The sequence below is a fragment of the Portunus trituberculatus genome, chromosome 48, assembly GCF_017591435.1.
Source record: "Portunus trituberculatus isolate SZX2019 chromosome 48, ASM1759143v1, whole genome shotgun sequence".
In the NCBI taxonomy this organism is placed as follows: domain Eukaryota; kingdom Metazoa; phylum Arthropoda; class Malacostraca; order Decapoda; family Portunidae; genus Portunus; species Portunus trituberculatus.
In genome coordinates, this window is record NC_059302.1 from 14527557 (window position 1) to 14543538 (window position 15982).

Genomic DNA, 15982 nt, shown 5'->3' on the forward strand with positions numbered 1-15982 from the left:
ATACATATAACATACAATTTAACCTTTGGCAACCTCATCCTCTTAAACACCATCACTTTACTTTTCGTTTCCAGCATTTACTTCAGTTCTGTATAAAAGTGCACTGCTGATGGTGGTAGCACCCCTCTGTTGTTCCACCTTGTAGTATATAGTAACAAAGTGCACATTATTAAGAAATCTAAGTTTGCCTTTTAAAGATTTTTCCGAACTCAAATGTAAAAATTATTGTTACATTACAAAAAGAAGTAAAAAGCAGGAAGAATAAAGTAAACACTGGAAAGAAGTTATATGTTTTACAGCATTTGCATACCAATTTATCAACAATTTTCTTGTCTTTTCAGTTGGATGTCTCCATTATTATCTCTATAAGAAGACAATATTGCAGTTATCTGACAAGACTTTCTACAGTGCACTTCCTGTTGCTGTCTTCAAATAATTAAAATTCATTGTAATGATCTCCCCAAGTATTCATTTTAGCTGAGCAGGCCTGTGTTTAGGATTGTATTTTATTTCTTGTACCAAATGCAAAATTATGCACCAGGAGAGAGAGAGAGAGAGAGAGAGAGAGAGAGAGAGAGAGAGAGAATCCTGCAAAGTGTACATGTGTCCCTGCAAGAATATAATGCCAACAGTTCTTCCTTTCAGTGTGTCATATTTTCAAGAATCCCATTCAGTATATGCTTACAGTTCCCTCAAGAACTTAGTACTCATGTAATGTTATGGGAATCAGGCTGAGATCTTTCATCTAGTTGTAACTTGCTTTTTGCTCACCAATGAATAATGTTAGACCTTTGTCGGTGCATATCTCAGTGTGCCAAGTGATTTTATCATCAATCAGAAACAAAATGGACAGACTTTTGATTTTCTTGTTTGTTTTTAGGGAGAGGTATTACAAGTATTTTTTTCCCTTGCCCTGTCTCCCAGACCAATCCCCCTCCCCTCACCAAAAGAAAATAAATAGATAAATAAAATAGATAAATTAATTATATATATATATATATATATATATATATATATATATATATATATATATATATATATATATATATATATATATATATATATATATATATATATATATATATATATATATATATATATATATATATATATATATATATATATATATATATATATATATATATATATATATATATATATATATATATATATATATATATATATATATATATATATATATATATATATATATATATATATATATATATATGCTATATATATCGGCCGATACCTATACTCCGATACCTAAAAGGAATTTACTACTTAGTGATATATTCGATATAAGATATTGATGATACCAAATTAATATAATACGGCGTATTAAGTTTCCGTGGTAATTACCATATGTCATAGAATACTGTTTTCTGTGGTAATAAGCCACAACCTAGAAATTTAGAATAAACTAAACTTTTTTCTATTTAATTGAAAAGATTAGGTGAAAGCTCATGTTTCTGAATTGGTCTACTAATGTCTAATGAATTAATATCAAAGGATGTCAGATTTAATTAAAGAGAAACATACACAACAAAATGAGTTTCTTTTGCTAATATTTTGTGTCTGTTTTACAGTTTTAATAATTTAAAAAAATATTTTTGATCGATAAAATATCGTCAATAAAATTAATAATGAAAATTCACAAGACCAAATGATCGCTAAAGGAGTAAAAAGTAAGAATTTAAAACAACTGACAGAAATCAGAAGACTGCGATGATATTCATTCCAATTACTGAGTAATTTACCTTTGCAAATGGCTTCAAAAAGCCGTCCACCAACTCATCCTGGTGTCCAGTGCAGTAATCACTATAAGTAGTAGTATCTGTATCGGTGCTATCGGTATCGGTAGTAGTATCGGTATTGGCCCAATTAGGTGGTATCGGTATCGGTATTGGAATTGGCCTAAATTTTGGTATTGATACATCTCTAATATTTATATATATATATATGCAGGTATTTCTCGATTTATGTGTGTTCAGCTTATATGATTTTAAAATAACACAAGGTAAAATTTCTTTATTTATGTGAATTATTTAAAATAACATTGTCAAGAAAATCATGTTGCATGACTGGTTTAGTTTTGTGTTGCGGTCACCAGGTGTCACCAGGTGTTCCCCCAGCCAACACGTTTCCCTTTGCACAGTGCCCAAAAAGCTTGGCTTTAAATGGACTCCCTAAAAAGTAATTATTATTTTGTAATTAGTATATGCATCTATATGGGATAATAAAATTATTTCAAATGTTTCATTGTTACCCCCGCACACCAATATTGATGTCTCTCTCTGCTCTCCTCTCTCAGTGCCTTACCAAACATATTGTATATATCCCTACAACCCATATCCTTCAAATTCAGGCGGTTTCACGTGTGTCAATATGCGGATGGTAATGCTACCCGCTAGATGTATTGTTTAGATATTATCATCACAGCTGATCGCAGCACAGGGGAGCTTCACCTCCAGGACTGCTAGTGATGCATGGTTAACGTTGTCAGGAAAATCAGCGTGCACCGTCTTGCTGTCAGTTAGAGGTCCACAAAAGCATTTGATAGAGGATACATGCTGCAGGTACCACAGGGAGCCTGCCGAGTTGCTCCCTCAGATGCAGCCTTGGGTTCAGGAATGGATTAATCTATTTTACATTGATTCCTTTGGGAAAAATGGTTTGGTTCATGAATATATATACAGTGAAGACTCAATACTCAAACTTAATTTATTCCAAATATCTGTTCGTATAAAAAAGTTTGACTATTGATACCTATAAGTCAGGGAATTCATTCTAATCTTAGGAAAACCTCAAGTTTATAAAAATTTCATTGTATTTTTTTATCAATTTTATTTGTGCATACCGTAAGTGAAGGCTAATGATAGATAACTTAGAAGAGGAGGGGAGAAGGGTGGGGAGGAGGAGGGAAGTCATAGGAGGACTAGTCACCATCCATGAAAACGTCTTTGTAACTTTTCTCCTGGTATGATTCCTGTGAATCCACTAGTGGAGGATTTTGGCTCTATCACTTGCACTCTCATCAGTTTCCTTATTTTCATCATTAATAAGCCTCTCTGGTGCCAATGTAAGTTTCTAAATGAAAAACTACCAACAGAACTTAGAAGAATGTTGTTTTTCTCAAGACTGTGGCAGGACTAGGGATGCGCACCGGCATCTGGTATACTGGATTACCGGTATTACTAGTAATAGGGTTTCGGAACGGGACAGTGGCAGCTGTGAGAAGGGAGAGGACAGCTTTATATACAATCAAATGTGCTGCTGTTTGATTACCAGACATTTTTGCCAATAATAAGCCTTTTGTGTTTATGTCAGTTTATAAATGAAAAATTGCAGACAATGCACAAGAATGTTATTCTGACTACCGCACCAGCACAAATGATGGAGGGAGGGGAAGGAGAGGCCAGGGAGCCTTTATTTACAACCACGTGTGTGGACGTTTGACTATTAGGTATTTTTTCAAGTATTAAATCAAACATTTGAGTTTGAGTATTGAAAAGTTTAACTATTTAGACGTTCGAGTATTGAGTCTCCACTGTATGTACAGGCAACCCTCGCTTAACGAAGGGGTTACGTTCTTAAAAACACTTTGTTAAGCGAAACTTCGTTAAGCGAACCGATTATAACAAGTTTAACCCCTTATCTGAACTTCCATTGAGAGTAAGCAAAGCGAGAGTGCATCATAGTACAGTAAAAGGTTTAATGAAAGTAAAAATTATGAAGTTAAACATTTAGGTAGTTTAATTTAAGTCATTATAATGTACACTAATGTATGTATGTACGTAACTTTATAATGTTGATGATCTTAACTTTATGAAGGGAGGAAGAGTGAAACGGGAAATACACTAACCAGCAACCTGTGGAATGTAAACAAAGTGTGCATCATGGTACCGCATACAAAACTTATGTACCACATTTCCACAAGGCTTTCCATTTTATCCATTGTAGAGTCACGAGTTCAGATGGTTCTTTTAGCTTTCAAGGAAGATGCAGTCTCACCAGCCTTCTTAATAGAGTCTGCTGACTTGAAAATAGTAGACGGTAGATGGAGTCAATATGGTGGCAAGCAATGTTATTAGTTTTCTGGCCTCTCTCTTGTCTGTGAATAATACCCAGCTTCACTTAGAGAGTAAGACACTTCCTGGTCTTCTTAGGAACGTTAGGCCAAATTGCAGGGAGTTTTGGTGGTAAGTTGAACTAGGGAAGATGAGCTGCTGGTGACGCTGTTATGTTTTGACTGGGGAGTGAGTGGTGTGCATGATCTTGATCTTGATCTTGATGCTACAGGTGACGCAGACTTTCTTCTGAGTCAGGCCATTGTATCTGCAGCGCCTGTGTTGTACACGAGAGGACGAGAGGAGGTCTTGATCTTTATTCTACAGGTGTCTCAGGATTTCTCCTGAGGCAGGCCTTAGTACTAGCAGCTCCTGGTGTATTTAAAAGCCTGTCAGCTTGCATGATATGATGGGGCTTTCAAATTTGCAAAAAATTACATGGATAAAACTTCGTTAAAGCGAGTTTGGTGTTCGTTAAACGAGCAGATGGTAGTAAAACGAAACCTTCGTTGTAGCGAAATTTCATTGTGTGAACCTTCATTAAACGGGGTTTATATATATATATATATATATATATATATATATATATATATATATATATATATATATATATATATATATATATATATATATATAGAGAGAGAGAGAGAGAGAGAGAGAGAGAGAGAGACACACACACACACAGTGGACACTCAATACTCGAATGCCTTAACCCTTAAAGTACGGTGATTGTTTTGGGACGATTGTAGTGTCACGTGCAGATAGGCGGGGATCATTCCAGGAATCATGATTTTTCTGCGTTAAACGTTTGAATCTCTCCCTGGGGCAAGTGGAGGTATTTGGCATCTTTTCTCACTCACCTCTTCAAGCCTTGAGACATATGTTCCCACACAATAGGTCATTTTTTCCCATATCGAGGCAACATCTGGCAACCCCTGTGACCCGGAAAGGAAACGGTACTCCGAGTGATGTTATGTCAGTGTTACTCGGTAATGACATTGAGGAGTGATGAAAATGAAGACAGTGATTTTTTTATTGAGACAGAAGAAAGTGATGACTCCAGTAATGATTCTGATAGTGATCTGGGAGACAGGCGACGTTCATAAATCTCACGTGTTCCCCTCGAGCAATGTGCTGGTGTGTGTCACCCATGGTTGCCTCTACAGGACTGTGCTTGTCGGCCAAGTCATATGAATCCCATTGCTAATAAGAGTTGCCAGATTCCAATTATTATAGAAATCCACAATACTTGTAATATGTCGTTTCTTTTTCTTTACCTGTTTTGCACATAATTTCATATATCTGAGCTCACATTTTCATGACATGAAAGTCCAAAAGTTCCTGCTTTTATATCAAATTCAAATGCCCAAAAGAGAGAGAGAGAGAGAGAGCACTCGTATGATGTTATCGGAGCCGGGGGGGGTATTTCTTAGTGGTGGGTTCTGCCAGGGGTTCGGGAAGAATTTTTTGATATGCAATAACTTTGCTCTCAGAGGTTGTTGAAAACTACATTGTTTTACTCAGAGTAACACAAAGAAATAGGTTTTATAAGGAAAAAATTCTTTTAGCATTTTTAACAGGTGTGATTTTTCTCCATTATAACAGATGGAAAGTAAATCAACTCCCTGTACTTTAAGGGTTAATAGTCAAACTTTTCAATACTTGAATGCAAAAAAGTTTAATTTAATACTCGAAAAAATACCCGATTGTCAAACGTCCACTTACGTGATTGTAAACAAAGGCTTCCAGGTCTCTCCCTTCATGTATAAACTTACATAAACACCAAAGGCTTATTAGTGGTGAAAATATCTGGTAATCGAATGGCTGCACACACGGATGTAAACAAAGCTCTGTCCTCTCCCTAGCTACAGCTGCCATTGTCCCTTTCTAATACCAGTTTTACCAGCATTACTGGTAAAACTGGTATACCGTATACCAGTGCACATCCCTAGTCCTGCCGCAATCTTGAAAAAAACATTCTTTTGCTTTCCATAGTTTTTCATTTACAAAATTTTTAATGCACCAAAGAGGCTTATTAGTGGTAAAAATAAGGAATCAAGTGAGACTACAAGTGTTAACGAGTAATAGCCCTCCACTATAGTCTTTCCACTCTATGAAGTCCGTTCAGAGTGGGGTAGGTATGGTCGTTTACAACTAGCCATGCTGCCAAATCAACCTTCGTATACATGTGTCTCTCTCTTATTTATCATCCGTGTGGTGTTTGAAAGTGATATTTTATGTATTGCTTGTATAGTAAAGGAAGTTACATAGTACAATGAGTGTCTATGTTTACGATGATAACGACGATTTGTATAAATTCGATGGCATGTGGCAGCGTTTTTTTTCCGCCAGGTTGGTGGGTTTCCTGCCAAATGTGGCGGTTTTATATAAATATATATATATATATATATATATATATATATATATATATATATATATATATATATATATACATACATACACACACACACACACACACACACACACACACACACACAGCAAAATAATGTCCAGGGAAGGTAAATATAAACTGTAGCCTGCGTTTGAGCCATCAGCTGGTTTGTTTACATCTGCGCAACATGGCGGCCGTGAACTCGAAAGATGAATCAGACTTCACAGGATTTCAAGGAATAATGGAGAAGAGCGCTTATGTGAAGAAAATTCTGGAGTTGGAAGGTAAAATTGAAAAACTGTTTGAAAAGTATGGGGCCTGGAAACGAGTTATGACAATGTAATGAAAGAGTGTGCCGATATGAAGAAGGAAAATGAAGTACTGAAAGAGGAAGTTAAGCTAATTAAAGTGAATTGCGAAAAATGTGGAGAATCTCTAGGAAAAGTGATGGAGAAGCAGGCTGAATGGAAAAAAGTCAGGAAGTGGAAAGAAAGGAGGTAAATTACAAAGTTGCAAGTCTGGAAAAGGAAATCAAAGAGTCTGGGGAGAAAACTTTGGGCCTTGCTGAAATTATAGATCAACAGATCATAGAAGAGAAGATTGCTGAGAAAGTGGTGAAGGTTATTAAATCAAATGAGACATTGGTGAGGGAAACTGTAGACAAAAAGAGATGTGTGGTGATATTTGGTGTGGAGGAGGATAAGACACCGAGTAAAATGGAGAGAGAGAAAACATAAAAAGGTGATAAATAATATCATTAATGTGGTGCAGGAGGAGGAAAAGACCTAGTACAAGAAATAGAGGACTTCCATAGAATTGGAAAGTTCACAAGAGAAGGTATGAGGCCAATAAGAATCAAACTTAAGTCACAAAAGGATGTAGATGAATTGGTGGAGAAGTCATGGAGGCTAGCCCAGCAGGAAACAACAAGGAAGATTTGGTTGAGAAGAGATCTCGGTGAAAAGGAAAGAGAAATGTTAAATGAGTTGAGAAAGGAGGCTTTGAAAAAAATGAAGAGAGGACAGAAGAGGAGAAGAAAGAGTTTTTCTGGAGAATCTTGGATATGAGACTGAGGAAGTGGTTCATAACCCAGAAAAGTACAGTAAGAAAGGACTAAAGAAACTTACGTATGAGCGGAATGTAATGTATTCCAACATAAATGGAGTGATATCGGGATTTTAGAACTCAACGATTACTTGAGGGACAAGAACCCAGATATTGTGGGTCTTACTGAAACAAAACTGAGAGAGGAGAAGACCTGATGATGGTTGGAGAAGGAAATATAATGTTTGGAAAAGAAATAGAGTAGGTAAGATGGGAGGAGGAGTGATGTTGCTGGTTAAAAAGATATAAAGGTGGATCAAGTGAAAGAAGGTATGGGAAAGGCAGAAGTGCTAAAGATCAGAGCAGAAACTAATGAAGGAAAAAGAGGCACTACATAGTGGTGTACGTACCACCTAAGACAAATGCATGGTCAGTACAGGAATATGAAGAAATGATAAGTGATACAGGAACATGTCTGGAAGAAATGTTGGGTGGCTGTGAACGAACTATAATGATGGGAGATTTTAATTGTAAAGAGGTGTGTTGGGAGGACTGGTCAATGGAAGGATCAGAGACAACATGGGGAAATACACTATTGACACTGGCAATGGAAAATGTGTTAACTCAGTGGGTCAAAGAAGATACTAGGTTTGGAGGAGAGGGAGCATCGTCAAGACTGGACTTGGTCTTTAGTACAGAGCCAATGGTCATTGAGGAGATGAGGGTGGAGTGCCCTTTAGCAAAGAGTGATCATGCAGTTTTGGAGTTCAAGGTGATAGATGAAGAGAAATCTAGAAGAAATGAAGAATATAAAGTGGGAAGATGGAATTATGCCAAGACAGATTTTGGAAACCTAAAGAAATTCTTTCAAGAGACAAATTGGATGAAATTCAAGAGTGCTAAGGAGCAAATGAAAAGTGGAAGGAATTTATAAAAATATACAAAGAAGGTGAGAAAAATTTGTACCAATAAGACAACATAGAGAAGTTGGAAAGCAGGACTGGTTTAACGATAGATGTGAAAAGGCTAGAACAAGAAAAGAGGATGCATGGAAGAGGTGGAGAAGGAAAAGACGGATTAAGCAGTGGGAAAGTTACAAAAGAGCAAGAAATGAATATGTGTTGATTAGAAGAGAAGAAAGAAAGAAACAAGAAAAGGATATAATTGATAAATGTAAAGACCAACCAAGGCTTTTTACAGACATGTGAACAACAACATCAAAAATAGAGAAAGTATTGAAAGTTTAGAAGTAAATGGAGTATGCAGTGAAGATCCCAGGAAATGGCAGAGGCTATGAATGGATGCTTTCGGAAGGTATTCACAAAGGAGACTGCTTTTGACAAACCACTGGTAATGGAACAGAAAGGGATTATGAAGGAGTTTCAAGTAACTGTGGAGGAGATCAAGAATATGATGGGGAGTTTAGAAGTGAGAAAAGCTGTGGGACCTGATGGGGTATCAGGATGGATTTTAAGAGAATGCAGGAGCAACTGGCAGAAAAAGTTTGTGAAGTAATTGATGCCTCATTAAGGGAAGGTGTAGTGCCCCAAGACTGGAAAAGAGCTAACATTGTCCCAATCTATAAATCAGGTAACAAGAGAGACCCATTGAACTATAGACCAGTGTCACTTACAAGTGTGGTAGCTAAGATGTGTGAGAGGGTGGTGAAGAATAGATGGACAGACTTCTTGGAGAAAATGACATACTTTGTGAGTGTCAATTTGGTTTTAGAAAAGGGCGTTCATGCACGACAAACCTGATATGTTACTATTCGAGGGTGATAGATGTAATACAGGAAAGAGATGGTTGGGCTGATGGAATATATCTGGATTTAAAAAGGCCTTTGATAAGGTACCACACGGAGACTGATCTGGAAACTTGAAATGGTAGGAGGAGTGCATGGCAGTTTACTAAAATGGATGGAAGACTTTTGGTAGGAAGAGAAATGAGAACAATAATTAAGGACAGACCATCAGAATGGGGCTTGGTGGAGAGTGGAGTTCCACAGGGATCAGTGTTGGCACCAGTAATGTTCGCGTCTACATAAATGACATGGTGGATGGGGTGTCCAGTTATGTGAGCCTATTTGCAGACGATGCAAAATTGTTAAGAAAAGTGAGATGTGACAAAGATTGCGAACTACTCCAGGAAGACTTGGACAGAATATGGAAATGGAGCTGTACATGGCAAATGGAGTTCAACACGACAAAATGCAAGAAAATAGAGTTTGGCAAGAGTGAAAGAAGAATCAGGAGTATGTACAAGATAGGAAATGAAGACATAAAACCAGTCATGAAGAAAAAGACCTTGGGGTGACAATTACCAATGACCTATCGCCAGAGAGACATATAAACAAAATAATTGGAGAAGTATTGAACTTATTGAGGAACATAAGAGTGGCGTTCGTATATTTAGATGAAGAAATGATGAAGAAAATAATTACTGCAATGATAAGACCGAGGCTTGAATATGCAACAATACAGTGGGCTCGAACTTAAAGAAACACATAAGGAAACTAGAGAAAGTACAGAGGGCTGCAACAAAATGGTGCCTGACTTAAGAGATTTGACTTATGAAGACAGACTGAAAAGAATGCAACTTCCGACCCTGGAAAACAGAAGAGAAAGGGGAGACCTGATAGCAATATACAGAGTGATGATTGGCATGGAAAAATGGATAGGGAAGATCTGTGTATGTGGAATGAAAGAATGTCGAGAGGGCATGGGAAAAACTAAAATGGCCACTTATAGGAGAGATGTGAAAAAATATAGCTTCCCTCATAGAAGGGTGGAAGCATGGAATAGTTTAGACGTGGAAGTGGTCAACGCAAGGAATATTCATGATTTTAAGAAAAAGCTAGACATTAATAGATATGGAGACGGGACAACACGAGCATAGCTCTTTTCCCGTATGTTACAATTAGGTAAATACAATTAGGTAAATACACACACTGAGAGAAAGGATAAAAAAGTGGAAGAAAATGAAGCTAGGCTAAGAGTGGAAAACGAAGAACTAAAAAAGGAAGTAGCTAACTACAAAAAGCAGATGGAAGAAGGACTCGGTAAAGCTGAGAAAGAAAAAGAGAAGCTGAAAGATCTAGTAAACAAGGAAGAGGAAAGAGTACAGAACATGATTAAAAAAGAAGTACAAGCATGGAGAGTCCAAGATAAGCAAGATAAGGCTGATTTTCAGGAGGTGATTCAAGAACAACTTAAAGAAAAAGAAGAAAATATGACAAGCAAAATGATAGGAGTCCTCAAGACAAAAGAAAATTTAGTTAGAGAAATTGCAGAAAAAAAGAAGAGTGTAGTATTTGGAATAAAAGAAAAAAATATAAAATATAGACCAAAAGAGAAAAAAGAAGAAATTAAATCAGTCAAAGACCTACTGAAGAATCTAAACGATGAAGATAGGCAGAACTTGGAAGAGGAAGTAGAAGAAATAAACACAATGGGACCATATCAAGAAGGAAAAACGAGACCAATTAAAATACTACTAAACACACAAGCAGCAACAGAAGAAATATTATATAGAACAACAAAACTTAGAGAAACAGAAGGCTGCAAGGATATCTATATAAGGAAAAATAGAAATGAGAAAGAAAGGAAGAGATACAATGAACTGGCAGCAGCAGTAAGGGAAAAGAATAATGAAAGGTTAGAAGAGGAGAAGAAGGCATTTTTTTGGAGAATTCTATGAGACAGGATAAGGAAATGGTATATAAACAAGAAGGAAGAGAAAAAAGTGGAACAAGTTTAACTAAAAGTGATAAAGGCAAAAGACTAAAAATGATGTATACGAACATAGACTGGGTTTTATCAAGTAAATTAGAATTAAGAGATTACATAAGAAAAGAAAATCCAGATATTGTATGCCTGGCTGAAACAAAACTAAATAAGGCAATCAAAATAGACTTGGACAATAGGTATAATGTATGGAGAAGAGACAGAGTGGGTAAAGGAGGAGGAGGAATCATGATTATGTTAAGGAAAGAGATAGTGATAAATGAAATGGAATGTGGGAAGGAAAAGCAGAAGTATTGTATATTAAGATGCATATTAATAAAAAAGAGATAACAATCATTGTAACATATGTGCCACCAAAACAAATTCATGGACCAATCAAGAATATAAAGACATGATAGATGACACAATAAGGAGTCTAATGAGAATCGTTAAAGAAAGGAGAAAAGTGATATTAGTAGGAGATTTCAACTGTAAAGAAGTGGACTGGGAAAATTATGAAAGTGGTATGGGGAAGAAGCCTGGGAGAAAGATTCTTGAACCTAATGATAGACAATATGATGGACCAGAGAGTAAAGGAATGCACAAGATTCAGAGGAAACGACGAGCCGGCGAGATTGGACCTAGTTTTACAAGGGGTATACAAATGAATGATGATATAAGATATAAGTGCCCATTGGGAAAGAGTGACCATGCAATATTAGAAATAGATATAGAAGAGGAAAGGAAGATAGAGACGATTCATACAAAGGAGACCGATTAAATTACAGAAAGGCTGATATTGAGAATCTCAAGAACTATTTTAAAACATAGACTGGGAGGAGATGGAAAACTCAGAGACAATGCAAGACAAATATAACTTATTTTTGGAAATATACAAAACAGGAGTCAGGAATATGTCCCAAAATATAGACCTAAAGAAGAAGGAAAGAAAGATTGGTTTAATGCAAGGTGTGCAAGGCAAAGGAGAAAAGAGATGGAGCATGGAAAAGGTGGAGGAGAAATAGAATCCAGCAAATAAGGAAAACTTCAAAGCAGCAAGAAATGAATATGTTAAGGTGAGGAAGGAAGAGGAAAAGAACTTGAAAAGACATTGTCGAAAAATGTAAGGAACAACCAAAATTGTTCTATAGATTCATAAATGGAAAAATTAGGCAAAAAGAAACAATAGAAAGGTTAAAAGGAGAGAACGGATGGTGGAAGACCCAAAAGTATGGCAGAACTATTAAATAAAAATTCCAGGAGGTCTTTACTAAGGAATCCAAATTTGAGAGGCCACAGGGTAATAGAGAGACAATCTATATGAAAGAGATTAAAGTAACCAAGCTTGAAATAAAAGAGTTAATGAAGGAACTGGATGAAGAGAAGGCAATGGGACCGGATGAAGTCTCAGGCAGAATACTGAAAGAATGTAGGGAAGAACTAGCAAGTCCTATATACAACATCATAAAATGCTCAATAGAAAATGGAACAGTACCAGTAGAATGGAAAAGAGCTGAGGTGGTTCCCATATATAAGAGCGAAGGAAGGAAGAACCTTTAAATTACAGACCGGTATCACTAACTAGTGTAATATGCAAGATGTGTGAAAGAATAATAAAGAAACAATGGATCGAGTTCCTTGAAGACAACAAATTAATATCAAATAGCCAATTTGGTTTTAGAAAAGGACGGTCTTGTGTAACTAATTTATTGAGTTTCTATTCTAGAATAGTTGATAGAGTACAAGAGAGAGAGGATGGGTTGACTGCATTTATTTGGATTTAAAAAAGGCGTTTGACAAAGTGCCACATGCAAGATTACTGTGGAAGTTAGAGGAGAAGGGTGGCTTAAAAGGAAGCACATTGAGATGGATAGAAAATTATTTGAGGGGGAGAGAAATAAGGACGGTAGTTAAAGATATGAAGTCCAAGTGGAGAGCAGTAGAAAGCGGAGTGCCACAGGGGTCAGTATTGGCACCAATACTTTTCCTCATTTATATTAACGACATGCCAGAAGGAGTGAACAGCTACATAAATTTGTTTGCGGATGATACGAAACTGTGCAGAGTTATAAAGCAAAAGGAGGATTGTGAAATACTGCAAGAAGACCTAAATAAGATCTGGGAATGGAGTAAGAAGTGGAAATGGAATTCAATGTGAACAAAAGCCATGTCATGGAAATGGGAAAGAGTGAAAGACGACCTGTGGGAATCTATAAGATGGGAGATGGAGTAGAACTAGAGAAAGTCAAAAGGAAAAGGACTTAGGAGTGACGATGGAAGAAAACAATCAACCAGTAAGCCATATTGATAGAATTTTAGAGAAACATATAATTTGCTAAGGAATATTGGAGTAGCATTTCACTACATGGACAAAGAAATGATGAAGAAATTGATAAGTACTATAATAAGACCCAGATTGGAATATGCAGGAGTAGTGTGGACCCCTCATAAAAGAAACACATAAGGAAATTGAGAGGCTACAAAAATGGCTACAAGAATGGTTCCAGAATTTGAAGGGATGACATATGAGGAGAGACTAAAGGCTATGGATCTACCAACCCTGGAACAAAGAAGAGAGAGGAGACCTGATACAAGTTTATAAATTGATCAATGGAATGGACCAAGTGGATAATGAGAAACTGATCCTGAGAGAAGAATATGACATCTGAAGCACAAGATCGCATAGTAAAAAGCTGAGAAAAGGAAGATGTCTGAGAGATATTAAAAAATATAGTTTCCCGCAGAGATGTATTGAGACGTGGAACAGTTTAGATGAAGAAGTAGTGTCTGCAACGAGTGTGCACACTTTTAAAGTAAGATTGGATAAGTGTAGATATGGAGACGGGGCCACACGAGCATAAAGCCCAGGCCCTGTAAAACTACAACTACAACTAAACACACACACAAACACATGCGCTGAGAGAGGATGGCTCGTCTCTGGCTGCGGACGGGAAGAAGTGAAAATACCTATGGTGTTACAGGGCCCGGGTACCTCTAAGTTAGTGTCCTGTTGATGTCCTACTGTCGCATAGTGTTGAAAGTGAGGGATATGGAGAGTGGTCCCTGAGAGGAGAGTGTGGCGGTGATTGTTTTGGCCGTAATCAGCTGACGATAACAAACATGGCGGCTACTCCTAGACAACCCAAAGATTTTGAAGGTTTTGTAACTACTCCAAGAGGACTGGAGAAATTAGATATGGATGCAAGAATCCAGGCACTGGAAAGTAAGTTCCTAAACATTTTGTCCATAGAAGAAAAAACTGGATAGAGTTATAGCCGAGAATGATTCGTTAAAAAAAGATCTATTTGTTAACGATAGCGAATAAAGAGCTATTGAAGGAAAAAGTAGAGATGGAGAAAGAAAACCAACAACTAAGGAAACAATGTGAAGAGATGAAGGCTAAACTCCTAGAAATGGAGATGAAAATATCCGAAGGGGACTTGAGGAAGGAGGAATGCCTTAATCTAATTGATGCCAGGATGAAAGAAGTGAACCATGAACATCAGGAGGTACAAAGGTCCTTTAGGGAGATAGTGAAAAAGCAGGAAGAGGAAAATAAAGTGATTACGCAGAGTGAAATGGTAAAGGCACTAAAGGAAAATGAGTATGTGGTGAGAGATATTGCTGAAAAGAAAAAATGTGTGATCATAACAGGATTGAGGGAGGAAACTAACAGAAACTGGCAGGATAGGAGGAATAAGGAAAATGACAGGATTAAGTCTTTACTGAATAAGATCTCTGTGGAGGAAGAGGACCTATATGCTGAGGTAGAAGAAAGTGTGAGATTGGGAGCTTTTGAGGAAGGCAAGAATAGACCATTAAAATTGAAATTAAAGTCTCAGGTGGCAGCTGAGGCCTTGTTGAGGAGGGCTTGGAAACTTAAGGACTCTGAGGAAACCAAAACAATTTACATAAGAAGAAATATGTCACAGGATGAGCGAATGAAAATGAAAGAGCTTGTAACTGAAGTGAAAGAGAGGAATGACGAAAGAACAGAGGAGGAAAAGACCAAGTTTTTGGAGGATGAGAAATGGGAGGCTAAAGAAGTGGTGGATAAAACAGGCGGAATAGACATTACATGGAAGAAAGAGACTAGGAATGGAATACAAGTGACTTACATGAATATAGATGGATTTCTGTCTAAGAGGCTAGAATGTATGGATTACCTAAGAAATAACGAACCGGACATAATGTGTGTAGTGGAAACAAAGCTAAGGCCGAAATAAAGCTAGACTGGTTTGTTGTAAAACACTACAAAGTATGGAGAAATGATAGAAAAATAAAGGAGGTGGTGGTATAATGGTTCTTACTAAGGAAGATCTGATAGTGAAGGAGGTGAACTATAGTAAGAGAAATGAGGAAGTGATAAGTATGCTTATAACAGATGGCAAGAGGGACATTAATATTATAACAGTATACATACCACCCAGAACCAGTGCTTGGGAATATGAACAGTACCAAATGGTGATGAGAAATACTCTAGACAGAATGAAGCAAGAACTCATCAGAAAGGATAGAGTGATGATAGTCGGAGACTTTAATTGTAAAGAAATAGTGTGGGAAGACTACGAAGTGGTGAACGGTGGTGAGTGGGCAGAGGAATTGTTAAAGGTAGCAACAAATAACTTGATGACACAGTGGGTGAGATCACCAACAAGGTGCAGGGGACAAGATGTTGCAGCAAGGTTGGATTTGGTATTTACCAGGGGCATCTCTCTAAAAGAGGAAATTGAACATAAATGTCCCTTGGG

At 37.0% G+C, this 15982-nt stretch overlaps 1 protein-coding gene across 5 annotated transcripts in view; it reads left to right on the forward strand.

Moving 5' to 3' along the window:
* LOC123498631 (transmembrane protein 138-like) overlaps positions 1 to 456 on the forward strand; it is a 64929-nt gene extending 64473 nt beyond the window's left edge. For all 5 annotated transcript variants that reach the window (XM_045245930.1, XM_045245929.1, XM_045245928.1 and 2 more), the window contains one exon: positions 342 to 456. In XM_045245930.1, the coding sequence (XP_045101865.1) occupies positions 342 to 436 (95 nt within the window). In that variant the 3' untranslated portion in view covers positions 437 to 456. The remainder of the gene's footprint in view (positions 1 to 341) is intronic.
* The last annotated feature ends 15526 nt before the right edge of the window (positions 457 to 15982 follow it).